Below are 22,522 nucleotides of genomic sequence, written 5' to 3' on the forward strand. Positions count from 1 at the left end.
CTTAGGTGGACACGGAATGTGTACGAAGAAGGAGTCCAAAGCGAGACGGAAATGAGAAATGTCTTTTGGGAGACGGAGGGACGGAGGTGTGTTTGAGAGGGAGCCCCTTTAACTGGGCAGCAACTTCTTCTCTAACTTAACATTACACGGAACTACTTTCTATTTAAAAAAAAAAAAGGAAAGAAAAGAAAAAGAAAACAGCAACAATAAACAAGTTTTAAATGAGCAGGCTTATTAATTTTAAGATCTGAAGCCACGAGCAGGTAAATAAATTTCACAATAAGATGTGGCTCATACTATGAATTCCATATGTCTGACGTCAAAATGTCATTTTATCGAGACTGCACTAATGGACAAGTCTTCTCCGTACTGAATTTCAGGTTTACTCATTTGGAATTCCACAGAAATGCATCTGTTCACTACAGTAACGACAAGTTGAATAACGGAACGCATCAAGTCATTTTAAATGTGCATTGTGTCTTTAAGATTAATTTGACCAGTATCATTTTAAGGTGCCCTGATTTTTTTTTTCCCTTTGCTTTTTCTTCTTCTTTCTTTCTTTCTTTTTTTTCTTTTTCTTTTTTTGGCAGTGTTGATTTATTTTGTTAAATACATACCTCAAAAATTACCCATCAAGCTGCCAGATAGGAAGCTATAGAATTAAAAAAAAAAAAAAAATCAGGGACAAACACAGAAAATAAATAGGAATTCAAAAATAGTCACCCCACCCTGAGAGCAGGCCGCAGTTTATCAAAAAGCCAAAGCGACTCACTGTGAAGTGGTTTTTTTTTTTTAATACATAAACAAGTCTCTTCTTTAAGAACTCATTTCACAGTCTATTCTTTCAGGATTGTAAAGTTCTCTGTCCCATGCAATTTAATATATATATGTAAATATAGAGATATATACATATACATATACACACACACTTGTAGCTTCCTTCATTTATTTCGTAGGTCTTTTCATCCTGGGACTTGCCTGGTGTCTCCTCCATAAGTGCAAGGATAATGAAGGCAGAGTCTCCTGTGATTATAATGACTATGATCCAGTCCATTGTAAAAGCGTAACACTTTAGTGTCTTTGCCAAGGCGATGTCTGATTCGGAAATACTGAACTTATTCAGTCTACAGGTGTATCCTGTGCAACAAAGAAATGTCAAAAAAAGGTAAGAGAAACAAAACAGACCCCCCCAAAAGACAAAAATAAAATAAAGCAAAAAAAAATGTTTTTAAAGAAACTCAAACAGAAAATCCTTGGACCCATGTATTGCTTGGCCTGGTAGGAGTTCACATTATCTCTGGTCGATTTCAGCAGGTGCCGCCTTGCTCTTCTCTGCATTCTCCTCCTCCGCCTCCACTTTGTACATCTCCTCCGAGCCTTCTTCGCTGTCATTCTCCTCCGACTCTGTCAGCAGCTCCTCGTCCTTATACTCGGCCACGTCCACCGCCGAGCCCAGGTGTTCCTTGAGCTTCCCGTGATGCTTCACATGGTACCGCTGGTTCTGGAAGAACTTGATGATGGTGTGTTTGGGAAGATCCAGCTGAGCAGAAAGAGTGTGGATGGCCTCCTGATCTGGGTACAGGCCCACATCGTGAATGAAGCTTTGGAGGATCCCCAGGGCTTCCAAGGAGATCTTGGTGCGAGACCGAGGCTTTTTGGCACAACTGTCTTCAGTTGGAGGAGGTGGGGGAGGCGCTTCTTCTCTGGGAGGGGAACTCTCCTTGGCTGGCTGAGACTGCTGTCTGTGAAGGACCTGATAATTAAAATTTAAAAAAATTAACAGTTAATTCATGATTTCACCCTTCAAGAGCCATCATCCCTCTGAAGTAGGAGTTGCCTATTTAGCGTGGGAATGATGCTGTAGTCACTGTAAGGTGAGGCCTTCTGAAAACTTAAGGACTATCTGAAGATTCAGAATCTCATCTACAAAACAAGAGGTTAATAATAGTATGTTTCCATTCTGAGGCACAAAGAAGTGAAGTCCTGTGTTGTCCAAGGTCATTTGAATTCAAAGGAACTGGCTCCAGGGCCTGCCTTGCTGGTAACAGCAGGATGTGCCACCTCGCTGAAGTCCAACGACAAAGGGACTGGACCAGGAAAGGAAGCACAGGCTCTACAACTGAGTTCTCACGGTCCGTGTCCAGACTCCTCCTTAGCTGGGTGTCCTTGTGCAAGACACTGAACAACTTTCAACCTCAACTTCACCATCTAAGAAGAAGGATAAGCCACTGACTTCCTAGAGACGTTGTAAGGATTAAATGACATAATGCACGTAAAGAAGAGTACTTACTTAAATCAGATGTTGACACATTTTTTTTCAGCAAAGGGCCAGATGGGAAATATTTTAGTCTTTAGCAGGGCCACACCGTCTCTGCTGCAATGTCAGCTCTATCTTTATAGTGTGAACATTAACAAACCGGCATGACTCTGCCCATAAACTTTATTTACGCAAACAGGCAGCAGACTGGATTTGGTCTGTGGGCCTCCATTTGTTCAGCATTGGCTTAGGGCAAACATCCAATCAATGAGTATACTATTTATATTTATTATTATATCAGCCTCATAATAACTTAGAATGTAACAGAGGAAGAGTCAATACATGAGTTCGAAAATCAATTTTCCATAAAATTGGGAACGACTTTTGTTTCTTTTAGCCCTGATCTTAATCCTCAAACAATAATGTTCTTTAAAAATATGAAAACTTCCAAATTTAAAGATATAATTTTTTATTAAATTATGGACTTTAAATGGCTAATTTATAGTGGACCTCCGCAATATCACCGTAAACTATTAATCCTCTGTTTTGCAACACACTTCCGATTTTTTCTTGTTATCCTTCATATCAAGTATTTCTAGTTGTAATTAATTTAAATCTTTGATTTCTACCTATTCCCTATTCATAAAAAGAGAGAGAAAGAAAGAAAGAAAGGAAGGAGGAAGGAAGGAAGGAAGGAAGGAAGGAAGGAAGACAGACAGAGACAAAACCTCTAGTATTTAGATACATTTGTAGACCTAAGATGGAGCCATACTGGCCTGGGTGCCACATCAGCAGACTGAACTTCTGTGTTGCTGTAAATGCTCTGCTTGACCAGAAACTCAGATCCAGTCAGCCAATCCCTAAGTGCAAAGCCACCTCTGGGCTCTATACTTATTTCCTTTCTCTTTGATCTTCCTAAGTAAGGTCGGATATGTAATCCCAGCCAATCATGCTCTGATTTCTGTGTTGCCACTTCTAATGCTCTACAAAACTTGTCTCAAATCCCTCCAGAAGAATGCACCACTGCTTAGGAGAACTGTACCCCACCCCCCATGAATGGTTTCCTTTGAATAAACGACATCAAACTCATGACTACTTTTTGTTCTGTCATTTGACACTAGTTAGACAAGTTTATTCTTGATCTTCACAACTAATACCTCATCATCATCTCTGGATGATGTTTCCCATTTTAATATTTATTTATGAACTGACTAAAGAAGGAAAGCAATACAGAGAAGACTGTCAGAACGACTCACCCTGTCCCCCTCAGAGGTCTACGTGAGCAGGCTTGGTGCAGAGGGGAGCGGGAGCGGGACCCCGGAGAGGAACTCAGCCGCTGCTCACGCTTTACATCAGCAACTCCGCTGCATCATTAAAAGGCTACTGTGAAGGTCCCCACTAAAAAGCATTATGTCAACTCCGAAGGCAAAGACCTCATTTCCTACATTCGGATCAGTGTCTAACTTCCTGGATCCGCCTGAGACCTTTAAGAACAGTGAGTTCACAGAAAAGAAACTCATGGACTTGGAGAACAGCCTTGTGGTTGCCAAGGGGGAGGGAGTGGGATAGACTGGGAGTTTGGGTTAAGAGATGCAAACTAGTGCCTTTGGAGTGGATAAGCAATGAGATCCTGCTGTATAACACAGGGAGCTATACCTAGTCACTTGTGATGGAACATGATGGAGGAGAATGTGAGAAAAAGTATATGTATATATATGGCTGGGTCACTGTGCTGTACAGTAGAAACTGACAGAACCCTGTAAATCAACTATGATGGAAAAAATAAATATCTAAAAATAAATAAAAAATAAAAGAATGGGAACAAACAAGAATAGTGAGTTCACTTTTTTAAAAACACACATTTCTCTTTTACCATTCTCTCCTATTATATGTGGTCTTTTCCATGTCACAGTAACAAATTAAACATTTTCCAGAGTTTGGGGGAAATCTGTCCAATCAATGCAGAAGAAAACACGTCCAGTTACACTAAAGAATCACTGGTACCACCACTACCACCACACCACACACTTCCCATATGACCCATTTATTTTTAAACTACAAAACATCAGCATCAAAGCAAGCACTTAAGAAAAAAATCTCTGCCATCCTCCTCTCAGGGACTAGCTGATGAAAAACTAATTTCTTACCGATGTGAAAATGTCAGTCTTTGGTGTAGAATATTTAAAATGTTAGGACAGATAAGATTGTCACTCAGGTGAGGTAACGGAAGAAGGCAAAACTTTAAAATAATAATTCATAATCAATTAACAACCAAAATAGCAATAAAAAGATAATCAAATCCAAATAAGAATCTCCATCATAATAAGCTGATGGCTGGTGGCAGAAAGAAATCTAAAACAGAGGACCATAAAACAGTGGCACTAAAGGTCCATATAATGTTGACCAATTAAAATGAATGTTCTTGGCATTTTCTTTACCACTTTCAACTAAGAGTAAACTCATGCGGTCTGCTGTGGTAAGCTGGCATCAGCAAAAAAGTGAGAGCTCCATTACTTCAACAGCCTAATTATAGCCGGCGGAGAAAAGGGGAGCTGCACGGTGGGCCTGCACTGCTCACGGCAGCTTTGATGGCAGAAAGATACTTGCTCTGAGGCTGTAATCTGGACTGTCTGACATTGTCATAAATGAACCTCTGTGTCAACAGGTGAGGATTTTGGGGGCGAAGGGGAAGAGAGAGACTGAAACTATATAGGGAATATGTACTCATGGAATGTGTATGCTCAAGCATGAGGACCCCCTTTTAGAGCAATTGTGTTAATTGGAAAACAAAAGAGAATTAAAATGCCCCATTTTCTAAATTATGCCTGCCTTCTGTAGTAAAAGTCAGCATAACGGTTCCATTTAATTAAATAATGAGATTGGTTCTCTAGGGGTTTTCCATTGTGCATTGGTTAGATTTAAAGAGATTTTCCAAAACTCTACTTTGAAGTTACTATAATCTTTCTGCATGATAGGGTCTGTTCTTCTCCTGAGGTCCCACCCACTGGCCCGCTTCACCTCCCCTTCTTACTTAGAACCTGGCAGTAGTAACACATTAACACGGAGAAGCCACACACGAAACAGAGAAGCGGCAATCGCAGTAGTTCCCATATACTGAATGCTTACTCTGTGCCAGGCAGTTTTAAGACCTTCATGCGGATTAACTCATTTAATCCCCACAGTTCCTGGTGAAGGTACTCTTTCGATCAAGACCAATCACAAAACACGGAGCATCTCAGGAGCACCCTCGAAACTGGACATTATAAACCCAGGGAGCTGTCCGTGTAAGAAAGAAGGTTTCCAAGGAACAATGACAGTGTCACTGCCATCACAGGAGAGGAAGAGGTTTCTCAGAAAAATAACAGCAATAGAAATGATCAACAGGCCAAAACGCCCTGTCTCCGCTCAGACAATGTTCTATAGTGAGTTGGGAGGCATGGCGATATTTGTATGAAGAAGGTGAAAGGATATTTCTAGCTTCTTTGAGCAGACAGGAAAGAGCAGTCGAAATGGAGAATGACAAAAGGAGCAGCTCTGAAGTAAAACGGTCTCCCACATTAACTCCTGCCCAAGGTTTCTCGGCTAGATGACCACTTTTCTTTGGCTGTAACTCCCTTTCAACCACAATGTGCATAATATCCGAGACGAAGACAGTCCCCAAGTCATCTGTCCCAACTGTATGTATTCCCCTGAAATGTTCTGATTACTCCAGACATTGAACTGTTTACTGTCTCTTGACAATTTTTCGCAAAAGGAATTGCATACACATCTCATCACTAGCCAACTGCAGGAGCTTATTATGATGACAATCAGGCCTTGCTTCTCCCTGACCCAAGGAGTGAGATGGGTACTGTGAACAAGAGCAGAGTCGAGCCTACTGCTTACAAGATGATATTCCTGCAGCAGGGACATCCATCCAAACCCTCTCCTAAAATCCCCCATCCAGTCACCGTTTCGGTGCTTTTGCACATCCTAACGAAATAAAATGTCAGCTGTTTTAGTCTCTTCTTCACAGGACAGGTTTCTGAACTCCCGCGTAACCGAATGTTAATTTTTCTGTCTGAGCATCTCAGAGATGTATGAAATTCTCTGTTAGTAAAAGCAGGATGACTCAAGTTTGGCCCCAGTCCCCAGCAAACGCCCTGAGTAACTCCAGCATGAGGCTGTGTCATTGATTCTCCCTGGACGGGCTACGTCGCCCTGTTGCTCAGCACATCTGACAGTGCGGGCATATATTTCTGGCTGATTGATTTTTTTGAAACCACAAAATTTACAATGACTTCAACCGAGACGGAGAATGCCCTGCCAACTGAACAGATAGGCTCTTTTCTAACAAGTTCTTCCCACACCCAGACAATTCTTTTCTGGCATTTTTAAAAAGATAAGTGTCCACAGAGCAGCCACCCAAATATTTAGGTACATCTGCCCAAGTCTGCCCGCTTTCCAGCCATATCCTCTCTCCCCTTCTCAAAAGAGGCCCGGCATTTGACCTTTCTATTCCTAAGTCCATCATCTCTCTTCACATGATTTTCCCGAATAACAGAATATATCATTCTGAAAAGATAGCTATCCATCCCTTTCTTCTTGACCTTTGCACACTGAAGCCTGACAATTCATCCTAGCTCTCTTTGGGTTTGGATTTTTCTCCATCACAGTTGAACTTAAATTTATCTGGTCAGCAATTTATTTCTGATAATTTCTACAAAGAGAGTTTGAAAAGGTTTTTTTTTTTTTTTAAGATTTCTGTATTCCAAAATCTTTAAAAGGTATTCTATTGCTGATTTTTCAATATAACAATTAGGGTTCACAGCACTGAAATATCTAGGCAGCTTCAATAATAATAATAGTAACAATACTATCACTATTAATAATGGGTAGTGGCATTCATGTAAAGTTTATTGAGCCTAGCACTGACCTAGGTGCTATGAATGTATTTCATTTAATTTTCATAGTAATCCTGGAGTAGGTATTTTTACCCCATTTATGATGAGAAAACAGGGTGGGTTCAGAAAGCATAATTTGTTTGAGGGTTCTAATGAGCAGGACTGGGACTCTAAAACACATTGGTCAGATTTTAAATCCCATGCCCTTAAATACGTTCTCCTGTCTTCCACAAATAAGACCACACAAGAAAAGTGAAAAGCTCTAGAGCAGAGGAGACAGACTACAAATAAGATATCAGGTAGTAATAAATACTTTAAGCAAAAATAGAGCAAAGCCTAAGGAGGAGAATTGGTGGGGGAGAGAGGAGTTATTTTAGATTCAGTGATCCAAGGAAGGCTCCCTAGGGAGGAAGCCTTTGAGCAGAGGCCTGAGGAAAGTGAGGACCAAGCCATGAAGAAGAGCGACCGAGATAAAGGCAAACAGCAAGCAAAAAGGCCAGGAGGCGGGAGTACACACGGTAGACTCGAAGACTATCGAGGAAGGCAGCGTGTTAGAGCGTGTCACCCAATACAGCAGCTACTGGCCACATATACGGCTCCTTACATTTAAATTCATTAAATCTCAAAAAAAGAAAACACTCAATTCCCTCAGTCACATGAGCCACATTTCCAGTGCTGGAGAGTGAGACTGTGCGATGTCATATTGGACAGCACAGATACGGCTCTGTCCATCCCCACGATCACTGCAGGAAGGACTGGCAGACAGCCCTTTGCTAGAGAGAGATGACAACGGGAGGGTGGCCGGGGCCAGAGCAGCAGGGCCTTGGCAATTCTACCATCAGGGTGAGGGAAACCCCTACTGTGACCTGCAATCATACAATCTAATCCAGCCCAAAACACAGTAGGGCTTGAAACTGCCACTATCACTAGAGAGAAGTGAAATAGAAATGCATCACATACTAAGAAAAAACTCAGCTTGTAATATATTACTGAACTTTCAATGCAGTGTCACAAATAGCCACACCATCATAAAAACAACCAGAAGGATGCATCTGGCACTTCTGTCCTCAAGAGAAAGGTTAATTTACATTTAACTGATGGCTGCCTTCTTCATCAGAAGTGCTTATCATGTCTAAAAGAAATCATGTTTAAAACCTTTGACCTTGGGTGAAAAGAGTAACCAAGAAAATTCCATTTATAAAACATTTATGAAGTGTCTATAGTAACTGGAACTATTAATTCACAAAGCTTTCTAATAAGGAGTCCTGTCGCCAAGAGTTAGGTGTTAATGATTAAGTTATGAGTAGGACAAAATCGAACAGAAACGTAAAAGTTTATTAAGTGTCTTCTTACATATTTGCTGAAATCTCTTTGGTCTGAAATAGGACATCCATGTGTATAAATGAACATGAAGATGGCGATGAAGAAAGAAAGATTGTAAATATATTCGAAAGAGACATTAACTTCAAAATAAAACCCAACACCTCTTTGCCCAGTGACAAAGCATAATCATAATATGGATACATGTTGTCTTCTGCCTTCGAAACTGAAAATTTTGAAAACATGAGGACAAAATGGTACCATGACAAAAGTCGACTGAGAAAGATAAAGCAGCTCTTCTTAAACCACTCAGTGTTCAAATAGATTTTGAAGGCCTCAATGAAAACCAGCTGGGAGCCATGTGTAAAATATAATGGCTTTTGCCTGCAGGGAAGGAAGTGAGATCCTAAATGATTAAGTTTAGGAAAGTATATAATTCACTGTATCATTATGGGGTGAACTGGATTACTTATAATATGCCAAGACTTTGTGGTCTTTTTTATATAGAGAAAATGAGAAATTATTAAGGAGGTGACTAGTGGGTGGCTGATCCAGAGGAGTAATAGGTAGTAGGTTAAAATCATCTCCCAGGTGGCCGCATCCCCCTGTCCTTAACAAGCCTCGCCCAGAGGAGTGGGCGGCCCCATTGCCTCAGGTCCTACGTGGTGAAGCACAGCAATAGGAGATGACTTCTGTCTGCATTTATTTTGAGTTAATACGTGAGTTGTTTGTACTTGTTTAATTTTACCTCCTCTATGACAACAGAAAATGAAATAATTGATCCAAAGAAGGAAAGCATTCTTCCACTATAAATCCTGAGAAAATATATTTAACAGGCAATAAGAACAATTGGTTAGAACAACTGGAAAGTCCTTGGGCATAACTCAGAGTTTGTTAAACGAATAAGTGTTCCTATGTGTAAAATATACTATATAGAAAGCATCATGTAACTGAGATATTTGTCTTAAGTTTCAACAACCTAGCTCTACCCCCTAATAGTTCCTATTTTTCAAAATCAGCATTTAAGACTTAATTTTGGCCCAAAACCTCAGTGGGGAGAATTTAGCGTTAGTAATTAATAAGTAATATAAATATTAATGTAACTTTAACTATCTGATCGAATGGGCTGTGAGCTACACACTGGCACACAGTAAGGGCTCAGGACATCTTTGTTCTGCTGCACTGGATTGATTCCATATTCTCTTTTCCTTTTTTTTTTTTTTGTCTTTTTGCTATTTCTTTGGGCCGCTCCCGCGGCATATGGAGGTTCCCAGGCTAGGGGTCAAATCGGAGCTGTAGCTGCCGGCCTATGCCAGGGCCACAGCAACGTGGGATCGGAGCCGCGTCTGCAACCTACACCACAGCTCACGGCAACGCCGGATCCTTAACCCACTGAGCAAGGCCAGGGATTGAACCCACAACCTCATGGTTCCTAGGCGGATTCGGTAACCACTGTGCCACGAAGGGAACTCCGTCTTTTCCTTTGATTGCAGACTATCTTTATTCTATGCAACTTCTTCTTTTCCTTGATATTATTCAATCTTAGCAAAACTACGTTTTAAAAATAAACTGTCACTCACTTAGGACCTTATAGGTATCTGAGAACAAATATATATATATATTTAGGAGTTCTCTCGTGACACAGTGGGTTAAGGATCCAGCATTGTCATTGCTGTGGCTTGAGTCGCTACTGTGGTATGGATTTAGTCCCTGGCCTGGGAGCTTCTATGCTCCACTGGACGTGGCCAAAAAAAACACCATTTCTTGTGTTAAAAAAAAAAAAAAAATTCCAGCGCATTTCATAACCCTTAAGATAACTTTTACATAAAAATTGTTAGCAGGAGTTGTGAGGTCACAAATTTCTTGTTCTGAATTCAGTCCTTGTTTCCCAAAGCACATCTGCTTACTAGCCTTGCAACTCTGAGCAAGTTACTTCCTCAGAGCCACAGTGTTTGTTAATCTGTAAAATCTCCCTTGTAGTTTTATGAGGATTAAGTGAGATAATGGATGCTAAGTGTCTAGCAGAGTTCTTATCATAAGTAAGGTTTTCATAAGTAGATTCTATTATTAAAAATGAGAAGATCTAAGAATCAGTAGTATAATACCTCATGTAGTTCTCTATCAACTCTACTCATTATAAAAATTAGCAACAAGTCCAGAGATCTATCTTTTTCACTCCCCAAAGCCATAGATCTACAAAGGAGCAAGTCCACCAATAAGATGCTTATTTCTTTCATTCATATACTACACACGTCTTTGTTTTTTAACACAGCACCTAGCACATGGAAGTTGCTTCTAAAGCATCTGTCACATGGGGTTATACCTCATGGTCATAATCCCATTCAAGGTGACACCTTCCATATACACAGCCTGAGATTCTCTTAGGATGACACCCTTTATTAGTGGTTCTGGAAATGAGGTCCATGGACCCCCGGAGGAATCCTGACAGGCTCGTAAAGAGGTTCATGAATCAAAACTATTTTCATAGCAAAACTAAGGCATTAGCTGCTCTTTTGGACTGGGCTCAAATGTGTACTGATGGTACAAAAGCAATGGTGGGGAAACTGCTGACACCAAACTTCACTAACAGTTACACTCTTCACTGCCACATACACAGAGTAAAAATGCCACTTCCCTTTAAGAATGTCCTTGATGAAGCAGTAAAGTAGCATTAGTTCTATTAAATACCTACCCTTGAGTATCCCTCTTTTTAATATTCTGTGAGAGGGGTGGGGAGTACATATGATGCGCCTTTGCGGCATATCAAAGTAAGACGGCTCTCATGGAAAGCGTATTTGCGTAATTGAGTTGAGAGCTGAGCTGGGCACCTTTGTCATGGAATAAATATCATTTTTACTTGAAAGAACAACCAACAGAACAAACTATGGTTATTCAGACTTGGGTATGTGGCAGACAGTTTCTTAAAAATGAAGTAAGCCTAACAATTAAAAACAAAAATCTAGTAGTATTTGTTGTCAATGATTAAAATTTACCTTTCAAATAAAAATTAGAATTTTGGAAAACTTGTAGCTCCCACTAAAAGCTTAATAGCTCCTCAATACTTAAAGACTCTCCTAATGATACTGGTAGTGATTTAAGAAAATTTTAAGGAATTCCCGTCATGGGTCAGTGGTTAACGAATCCGACTAGAAACCATGAGGTTGCAGGTTTGATCCCTGGCCTTCTCAGTGAGTTAAGGATCTGGCATTGCCGTGAGCTGTGGTTCAGGTCACAGACGTGGCTCGGATCCCTCCTCAGATCCCGCGTTGCTGTGGCTCTGGCGTAGGACGGTGGCTACAGCTCCGATTCGACTCCTAGCCTGGAAACCTCCATATGCTGCCGGAGCGACCCAAGAAATGACAAAAAGACAAAAAAAAGAAAAGAAATTTTTAAAAATATAGCACATAATGAAATATGTCAACATTTAGATCTACATAACTCAATACACCAATATTTTCCAAATGAACAATGTATGATATTATAAAATTATGAATAGGTAAAATATCCATTCAAAGTGCAAGGTATACAAATGAATTATAATGTAAAAAGTATGAAAAGTTCGTTAATATGATTTGAGATTCCACTTTGCCACTAAGTTTTAAGAAACTACCACTGTAGAGTTTTGTATCAAAGAAGAATATCATAATTTCCTGGAAAGGCTACTAAAATATTCCTTCCTTTTCTAATTATATGCCTGTGTAAAGCTTGATCTTCTTCATTAACTTCAACCCAAACACTCTGTATCAGAATGAATGCAGAAGCAATTATGGGAACCCAGTTGCCTCCACTAAGCCAGACATTTAAAATATTTGTAAAAATATATATAAAACAATGATACTATTCTCATTTTTTCCCTTTGGAAATAAGTATATATCATTTACACATAAGCATATATATTACTTATAATTATTTTCAAACTAAAATTTTCTCAGAATTGATTTCTAATATGGTAACTATTGATAGATATATACATTACTAGAGCCCTTAATAGTAAGAATTAAAGGAGGTCTTGACACCAAAAGTTTGTGTCACCACACGAATTACTTTGACTATGTAGCCCTGGTCTTTCCCCTAAAGAAAACCATGCACTTTACTTTAAAATTCAAAATAGATCTTACAGTTAAAAACATCCTTACGTGAGCCCAGTCACCTAGGAAGGTCTTGCAGAATGAGTGTTGGAGAAAGTACACACACATTACGATCTGCCTCTTGACTCTGTCACTCAGAGACATTTTTCACAGGCAAAACACATCCACTGAGATACACAACAAAGCAGCACTATTTCTAACTTCAAATGATGTTACTTGAGTTGGCTCTGATGGTTGTAATTACACATCCTAACATTATAAGACTTATTAAAAACCATGGTTTAGTTTTGTTGGCTTTTTTTTTTTTTTTTTGGAGTACACAGTATCCTAAGGTCAAAACTCAGGAAATCTGTTATTAAAAAAAAAAAAGTATCCATGAGGTGATGACAAATTGCAGACTACAGGTGTTAGATTACATTTTGACTTCAGGCAGGTTTAATATAAGTTGGTCTCCTTTTACAATTGCTCTTAGCACATACAGCTATGGGACAGGGATTTAAAAGAGGAGGGGGGAAGAGGGAGAATAAGAACAACATCAACAAAAAAAAAAGAGTAGTGTTCAATAAAAGAAGACCATGTCAAGAGAAATCAATACAAACAAGCAAAATGGTAGGAAGTCTGACACGGAAATATGTGTTCAATTTCATCCAGCCTTAGTCTAAGTTTCCTTTAATATTGTAACCAAGATGGTATTGGAACATCGTGTATGTTTTTAATGCAGTTTAATAATTGTTTCTCAAAATAAACACTTTGGTCAAAGATAAAAGTATAAAAACACTGTGACACAATAATCCGTTAAAATAAACTTGGGGGTTTGGAGGAAGAACAGTTCTTAAAAAGACTTTGGCTTATATCGTTTCCTCTTTGGTAACAAACTTTACCGACAACTTTGGTATGGTTTGGATTTAAAAAAAATAAAAAAGTGTTGTAGTCATTAATCTGACTATTGGGGAGTAGCCAGAATATTCAAACCCCAAAGAGATAGCTGAGTGAGCTGCTTTTCCGATATAAGGAGATGAGCTGATGGTAAATTAAGCAGGGTCAAGATGAGTAACTATACTTCAATCAAATAGACTCCACGACACATAAAAAACAATTCCCTCTCCTGTTAGAAGGTAGGAGAGATAAAACATAGACATATGTTGAACCTAATGGCAATTTACCTTTCCCTTCATCAGCATCATATGATACATAGGTTTATTTGATCACTTAAGACTTAACAGGACCAAAATCATTCCACAAATGTAACAGAGAGAACCACGAGAAGATCCAGGAAGAGCTGACTCTTTAGAAGGTCCAGGCCACACCCAAGTGTCCTTTTGCCTAAGAGAAACATCTCCCAGCTCACCCACCCCAGCCCATTTGCCTGACACCCAGGAGCATTCATTACCTTGCTGTTCCCATAGACTTTCCCTTCACAAAGTCTTCTCAAAACACAAAGCTTCACCTACAAATTCATAGAGAAGGCCTATCTTTCAAAGGTCAGATTCAAGATGCAGGAAATATTAAAGTGTCTTTAAAGACCTTATATTGGAGGTGAAATGAGTAAAGAGTAACACGGACATGACTAAAGCTGACAGTTACCACCGGGATCCTGAATTCTAAATAACTGTGTGACTTGTTTCATTGGTAGAGTCAAGGAAAGAGTGGCTTTTGCACCAGCATGGATAAAAGAAGTCAAAGTTAAGTTAAAGATAATGAAGAGAATAAAAGGTTAGGATGATCTGAGTACCCGGAATTCATGATGGTGTTAGAAGAACGAACCTGGAAATTCATGACACTTCATCAACGGCAAATGAGAATTAGAGAAAGATGTGCAGCAATTAAGAATAATAATGACCCAGCTGAATTCGTAAATGGTTTCTCCAGTTGGCTAAATAATTCTCAAGTGAAATAAAATGTAACGGAATGAAAACAATTTCATCAAATTCCAGTGATGCAGGACCCAGTGAACTCTGGAATTGGACTTCTGAAAACAGATTCATGGTAAGCTTAAAAGAACAGAATGCAGGCATACCTCGTTTTATTGAGCTTCACTTCTCAGACATGGCATTTTTTTAATAGATTGACAGTGTGTGACAACCCTGTATTGTCAGATGACACGTAGCAATATTTAGCAGTACTCTTAAATTATAATATGTACATTAATTTTTTTTGATTTAGTGCTCCTGCACACTTAATAGACTATAGTACAGTGTAAACATAATTTTCTTTTTTTTCTTTTTTTATAATGATTTTTATTTTTTCCACTATAGCTGACTTACAGGGTTCTGTCAATTTTCTGCTGCACAGCAAGGTGACCCAGTCACACATACATGTATATGTTCTTTTTTCTCACGTTATCATGCTCCACCACAAGTGACCAGACACAGTTCCCAGTGCTAACGTAATTTTCATATGCACTGGGAAACCAAAAATTTGTGTGACTAGCTTTATTGAGATATTCGCTTTATTGTGGTGGCCTGGAACCGAACTCACAATATCTCTGGGTTATACTAATACAGAAACTGCTTCAGATAAATAAATTTCATCCAACAAGTTTAATCAGAGCAGAGTTTCAATTCCTTTTAAGTGGAAACATGTTAAGTAAAAGGGGGTAGAGAATAGATAACATTTTACAAGAACAGACATCCTATAGCCAGCCAAGAATTGCATCAATGAATACTTAAATCATGATTTCTAAGGGAAAGCACTAGAGTCAAAATTCAAACCAGTTGCTAATGCCTCACTATTTAGAAATCTAGTGATAAAAATAATAACTTGAAAACACCTGTTTGGTAAAGGACTTAGAAACACAGATGCTGTGGGGGAAAAGAATACGTACAGTTGAAGTCACAGGATCTCAATACATTATGTAAGCTTCACTGAAGCTTCATTCTTCCTGATTTACACACAGATTACATGATGGGACTTGGGGGTCATATGCTAAATTTTAAATATTCATATCCTGTAACTAGTATATAGTCAAAGTGGTTCGCTCTCCTTTGGACTTCCAACTTCTTAAAAACATTAACAAACTCATCTCACAATGGCAATGGGTTCTGTTGTATTTATTCTTCAATGAGAAAATGCATGCACAAAATTGAACTCTGATCCCCAAATCACAATCTCCTGACTCAAACACATAACAAATATGTCCTTATTGCCATTTAGCTGGAAAATGGAGAAAAATACAAAAATTCTTCTGTTTTAAAGTTCCGAACAAAATTTCATTTCAGTGTGAATAAACATCTTCCAATTAAAATATAAAAATAACACTAAAAATGACAGAGGGTACTATTCAATGTTTCACGTTTATGGTTAAAAGTGAAGACAAACACGTAAGGAAAAATTATAGTACATTATGGAGAAGTTCCTCTCCCAAATGTTAATTCTGAGTGGGCTATAAAGGGATTTTTACTTTTTCTGTCTTTGGAGACCATTTAAAAAAATTATATACCCCATTTTGTCAAAATTTGCAAGCATACAAAAAAGAGCTTTTTCCTGACAAAACTCAGCCAAGACTCAGTTTAAGATGAAAAATCCCCATAACTGTAATGGTATAAGAGAAACTGTAGTTATGCCGCATTCCAGCTTCTTAAAGAAGAGGGTTTACATTATTTAAGGAGAAAGGGTGTATGGATTAGATTCTTTTCTTGGGTGGTGGGGGGGAGAGAGCAGGCACAGAAGAAAGAAGGCAATCCATGTGTTTGAGGTCTCACATGGGGCTATTTAGAATCTCATGATAGGCCACATTTTCTGTATAATTTTTACAGTTGGGGCACTCAGAAGTCAGAACAATCTGACAGTTATGGTTAGTGAAAATATTAGATGTTCACCAATAAAATACTACCTCAGCATATTTTTTGCTTTCTGGATGTAACCACTTAATAATAGGACTTGAGAAAACTGCACTGTGTGAATCAAACACATAAAAGTACAAATATTCCTTTTATAGAAAGCAAATCTTAAGCGGTGCATTATAATCAACCACTCTGGTAAAAGACAAAATATCCAGCATTACCACACCATGGACATATTATGGTTTATTATACCCTAAGGTCCAAACTGGGTAAACAAAGTCAAATGATCAAAGAAGGGTTTTCTCCTCAGACTGTGAGGTAAAGGCCACGGATCTCTAGGGAGTGTCAGCAAAGAGTCCTTGTGGCTTAGCAATGAAAAGGTGTCAAATGAGAGCTTATCAAACACAGCCTTTAGTTTTCAACATCACTTAATTTCATCAGGGATTGGCTTCCTGGGTACTATTTTCTTTCACGAAAAAAAAAAAAATGCAAGAATTAGATCATGTGAGGTAAAACTTCCAAAAAGTTGATTCTAGAATATTCTTTTAAATTTGAAAACACATTTAATGCATTATGAGGATACGTGTTTTACATTACCCACATAAATGATCATCCGAACTGTAACCAGGTATGGAGGAAATTTTGCTTCTACTTTGTGGTAAGTACAGCAGGTGAGAGAAGGAAAGCAGACAGGGCTAGGGCACTCTTATTCAGACTGTGGTTTACTCAGGAATGGTCACTGGGAAGAGAAATCTCAATTCCTAATTCCCCAGGGCAGAGGAACTGGATTGGCCATTCATTTTCCCACAAGAAAGATTTCAGTCTCCAAGCTGCAAATGAACCATTCTGCTCCCATGAGGCCATCATGCAAGCATCCTTATCTCCTCAGATTCACAAAGCAAGTCCAATTTTGTCTCTGTGCCACGTTGCCTTGGCTTTTCTAAGCATATTTGCTTATCCTGTGTAGGTCGTCCTCAGAAACTAGAATTGTCAAGTCATTATACTTCCAAATGTGAATTTGCTTAGGGGTGGATTTAATTTAATAGCTGAAAACTCAGTACAAAACAAACATACTTACACATGACATTAGCAGAGAATTAATCATTAATGCTCTTGATTGGGGTTCCAAGACCCCCCAAATTGCCCCGGTGAGGATCTGAGAGTTTTCCGATCTCCTTCCCCTCATCTGAACCTCCACATCTAGCCAATCCCACGTGCTGCTGATTATCCTTTTTAAACAGTTCTTGGATTAATTTCCCCTTCTCCATTCTACTCCTGTTGCTATTGTTTATATCATCATAATCTCTTGCCTGAATTAGTTTACTTCCCAACAGGCCTCCCTGCCACGGCCGACAGAGCATCTTGCCAAAGGCCTGCTGTGGTCTTGAGATGGGTCAGGGCCTCCAGCACGTCCCAGAGAACTCTGTGACCTGATGCCGTATGTGCCCCTGCCTCATCCTTGCTCCTCAACTCTGCCCTTTGGCTGTGCTCCGATGGCTCTAGAGCTGTAGTCCTGATCCTGATCCCAGTGCTTTTGCCCCCCCTGTCCCCTCTACCTAGAAAGCTGCTCAAATTGAGGAACTGTGTAAGGGACCCTGAGTGGCACTATTTCCTGGAAGCCTTCCGGGTCCCCAGCCCTCTAGGTTTGGGGCATACATGCCCTTCTTTTGGGCTTTTCCTTCTTTGTACTTACTTACATGCTGTATTATAGTCATCTGTCTACATACCTGTCTCCCCATGAATCTGTGAGCTCCTTAGGGGTAGATTCTGAGTGACATTCATATCCACCCACTCAGCATTTAGCACAGGGTCAGAGTTAAAGTGAAGAGTTAAAACTTCAAATTTATCCCCAAATCTGTAGAATACGTCTGTGTTGGTAATAGCCATATTACATAGACAAAAAGTCTTCTTAAAAACTAGAATGTGCCTAATAGCTATAACGGGGAGAGTGGCAAGTTCACAGACATACCCATTAAAAAATATACTGAGTACTGAAAAGGGCTAAATTACACTATTATTGTTCATAATAATGTATTAGGTTCACAGACACACACACACACACACACACACACACTTTGCACAGGCTAACAATACCATACAGTGGCTCATGTGGTTCTTTAATTCTCCCTAAAATTATCTGGTTGAAAATTATTGACATTCAGAGACATACGTTTAGGGTGTCACTGTTCTCAGGGATAAAAACTGACATATTCATCAGTTTCCCCCTCCCCAACCTCCAGAAATATTTCTACCATTAAAAGAATTCAAAAGGCCCACAGCAGAGAGTTCCTACGACAAAAATAAATAAATAAAATAAATAAATACAATACAATACAATACAATACAATACAATAAAATAAAATTGCTGCTGGAAGCAAAACAGTAAAACAACAAATAACAATGAGAGAATCTATATAGCACAGAGGAAAGGAACCGTTAAAAAATTACAAAAACTAGATGTATTTGCTTAAAAATGGATCACATGATCACAATAAAAGCCAAGACAGTAAGAGCCCTCAACAAAGAGAAAAATGTGGAAGAATATTGCCTATCTACACAATGCTATGAAGAGCACTGGAGAACTTTTCCAAAACAAATATTGGATGCCAAAACAATTATCCTCAGAGTAGAAAGAATGACATTAACTCACGTGTGAAGAACCAACAAAGAAAGAGAAGCAACAAAATTAATTCTAAGTATGTACTTTTGCCTCCACTTTGATTCAACCACTATAGTTTCAACACCGCACAATCCAGAGTAAGGCAAATGGTTTAAAGTTAGGGCCAGAAACTGCCTTTGCTGCTTCCTGGAGACCTTTGCAGCTTATTTAAATTTTATTAAATTTGTTTTTAGAAACATTCAACTAAAACTAAATAAAGCATGGGGGGGGGGGAAATCCATGAAAAAAAGCTAGAAAGTAAATATAAGCCATCTCATTTATAGTCGTGGAGACCAAAAAACACTGGAATTAAAGAAAATTTTTGTTTTAAGGTGCAGTGCTTTTAAGGTACTATATAATTACCCTTACTGAGAGTATAGTTTTTAGCTTTGTCAGATTCTCTGTTGGAATTATAATTCCAGACTGAGGAAAGAATTCTATCAAAACTCTATTATCATATTAAAACACTTGATCATGTGTTCCCTCAAGATTCCCAACTTTCTATTTCTGAGAAGAGAACAGATTTAAAGAGATATTTCCAAAGTAGAGCTGGTAAAGAGAATATTTGTGAAAAGCACTGCCAAAAAGACAATTCATTTGGTAGACACAGAAAAGGCAAATTTTACCACATACACTGAAGCAATAGATATTAAATAATTATCTCTGAAAAAACTCAACAAATCAATATGGTGCTTTTGGTCTAAACTAAAGACAGCACTGCCTAAAGAAATCTCTAAGGTCAACCAGCAATTAACTGAAAGGTTTTGATTGAAAATGTTATTGACTGCTTTCATATCAGACAGCTTCCTGGTTATTACACTTCATGGGCTAAGTAGGTGCCAGGACATTAAACTGTCAATAATCTATTAATACCGGACTATTCGGCACACTCTCCCTGAATCTGCAGGCAAAGGTATTCAGGCCAAGCATCTGCTTAGAACGAATGCAAATTCATCAACCCTGATATGGAAATCATATCTTTTATTACCTCCCAGCTGATGTGCCTAGAAGTGTTGACATGGTATAAGAAAAATACGCTGACAAATGCTTATCCAGATGACTTAAACTAACTTTTTTTTTTAAAAAAGAAAACGCTAAAGGGATGGGGGACATGTCCTGGCGTCTGACTTTCTTTCTAAGTCATATTTAACAGTCTTTAAATTGAATGTAATAAACACTTCACAAAGAGAAATGAGAAGTTATTTAAAGTGAGCCTCACTGGTCCCTGCCACTCAGCATCTGGAAAGCAGTTAAACACGTTGGGTGTGTGTGTGTGGCGGGGTGGGGTGGGGTGGGGGGGAATTTTAATGAATTTAATAGAGAAAAGCACTTTAATTAAATGCTGTCAAAGTGGATTGTATTAATGACTGTACACAGAGGAATTTAAAGCAAGCCAAGTTTATTTAGCAAATAGAAACTGGGCTTTTGAAGCCTGCAAGTATTTATGTTTCCGCAGTTGCCGTACATCTAGAAGATGATGATGGTGCCAAAGGAAACGGTTGAGTTATTAGATACGATTTTATTTATTGTGTATTATTAAAGTTTCAAAAGCCCCAGGGGAATTAATTTCATTTTCAAAATGAAATATCATGTCTGATCAGAAAGGGTTAAGAAAAGTGAATACTGTCCCCCACTTTTTTCCAGGCCCTGGAATTTTGATGCAGCTGAGTGGCTGATGGGAATGACCTTTTCTAAGTTCACCCAGTCAGAATTCACATCATCGCATAGTAGTGGCAAAGAAATCGATGACAGTATTTCTTCTATGACGTCTTCTGTTTTTTTTTTTTTTCCCAGTGATTTGCCACTAAGCATAATTCATTCTATTTCACATAGCAATAAGCTGAAAAATGACCAAAGCTCCTAAAAATCTCCATGAAAATTTGGTTGCCATAACTTTTTAAATGAAAAACATGAGTAGCACACACTTGTATAAAGGAAAAGGTATCAAATGTTTGACTTGGGGCAAAAAGGGAAAAAACGGGTCTTCCTCACTATCTTCTACTCCGAGGTTGACCACAGAACAAACCTATTATTAATGATAATATTTTAAAAATAAACAAAGAAAATATGAACCTTAATGCATGAAAGCTGTAAAAGATTGAAAAGCTGGTCTGGCTGGAAAATACTTTGTGTGTGTCAAAATGATTTTCTCTACTGTTTGTAAAAAATGTAATTATCCATGATATGCTATTATCCATGATCGGCTACAAGGGTGAGGGATTTCAAGTAAATCCACTAGAAGCTAAGGATTCGCCTTTGGTCTTCAGTTCCTGACACCACCATGTCTGTGAGATCACAAAACTCTGCCATGATTTACCACATCCTTTTTGCAGTTATATATACACTCTTTAGGTCTGTCTTTAGATTTTAATTCAAAACATGAGGAAGGGGAAGGAGGGGAATGTGAGGATGAGAGAATAAAACCAAAACACAAAATCCAGCACCTATTTCCTTTCAAGAACAGAGTAACAATCACAAATGGAGATTTTCAACCTTCTCAATAAATAACTTAATTTTGAACTCTCCCCTCCCCCCATCCAAGCTATTTATGTATATCATATGTTTGAACTGTGTCTTTGTAGTTCGGGAACTTATAAGCAACTCTGCTTTCCCCATCTGTGCCAAGACATTTTAGACTAGTCTTTGAAAGGCTGCAAATGCAGATGAATGTGACATAAACTAGGAACTGATTACATACACACTCTGTATGTGAGTAATGGCCACACAGAACACAGATGACATTACATGTTCGTAGAGTGTACTGTATGACTCTGCTGCACATATGCAAATATGGAGCAATTATCAAAATACATCATGCCATCTCTAGCATGTCTATTCTAGAAAAATAAATTGGCTGATTTCTTGCAAATAAAGTGACAAGAAAACTTCCTCTCCCCTGGTACATGAGTAGTTCTGAAATGAAGATGTATCAAAGAATCGTCAACTGATAGAACATACTGATGCATTTGATCCAGATTATGTTTTACAAGCAAAAGAATCCGTCAATTTGCTTCTCTCCTTTCATTACTAAGGGAATGACTGTATTAACTTACTGCACACACTATTGACTATTTTAGCTCTATCTCTTTGGGAGATTTTCATTTCACATGAAGCACAAATTCAAATAAGGATTTCTCTCCAAAGTATACTCCTAAATTACACCTACATGGAAATATTTGATATGCGTCGACCAGAACTCCCATTTTGCTCTTCTAGTACCACACTTTTGAGTACACTGTTGATAGGAATTGTCAAAAAACTGAAATGAGGAAAACTATATTTAAAAAATCATTTGCATGTGTATATTGCACTTAAACAGTAAATGCACACTTTAGCACATTCTGTTCATTTAGATCATAATAGAAATAGGAAGACCTTTCCGTATCCACATATATTTGTCTTTGAGCATTCACATCATAGCTTTTAGCTCTGGAGGTTTAGAGCATCTTTTAAAAAATAATTGACTTCTCATTTTTAAGTGCACTGTCTGGGTTCATTTTATCATATCTAAGAAAGTAACTCTGTTAAAATAA

General features: G+C 38.5%; 1 protein-coding gene across 2 annotated transcripts in view; it reads right to left on the reverse strand.

Annotated features, from left to right (window-relative positions):
• Positions 1-203: 203 nt before the first annotated feature.
• Positions 204-22,522, reverse strand: part of SATB2 (SATB homeobox 2) — a 191,764-nt gene continuing 169,445 nt past the window's right edge. For both annotated transcript variants that reach the window (XM_047773161.1, XM_047773160.1), the window contains exon 11: positions 204-1,753. In XM_047773161.1, coding sequence (XP_047629117.1) covers positions 1,292-1,753 — 462 coding nt within the window. In that variant the 3' untranslated portion in view covers positions 204-1,291. The remainder of the gene's footprint in view (positions 1,754-22,522) is intronic.

The sequence above is a fragment of the Phacochoerus africanus genome, chromosome 3 (assembly GCF_016906955.1).
Source record: "Phacochoerus africanus isolate WHEZ1 chromosome 3, ROS_Pafr_v1, whole genome shotgun sequence".
NCBI lineage: Eukaryota > Metazoa > Chordata > Mammalia > Artiodactyla > Suidae > Phacochoerus > Phacochoerus africanus.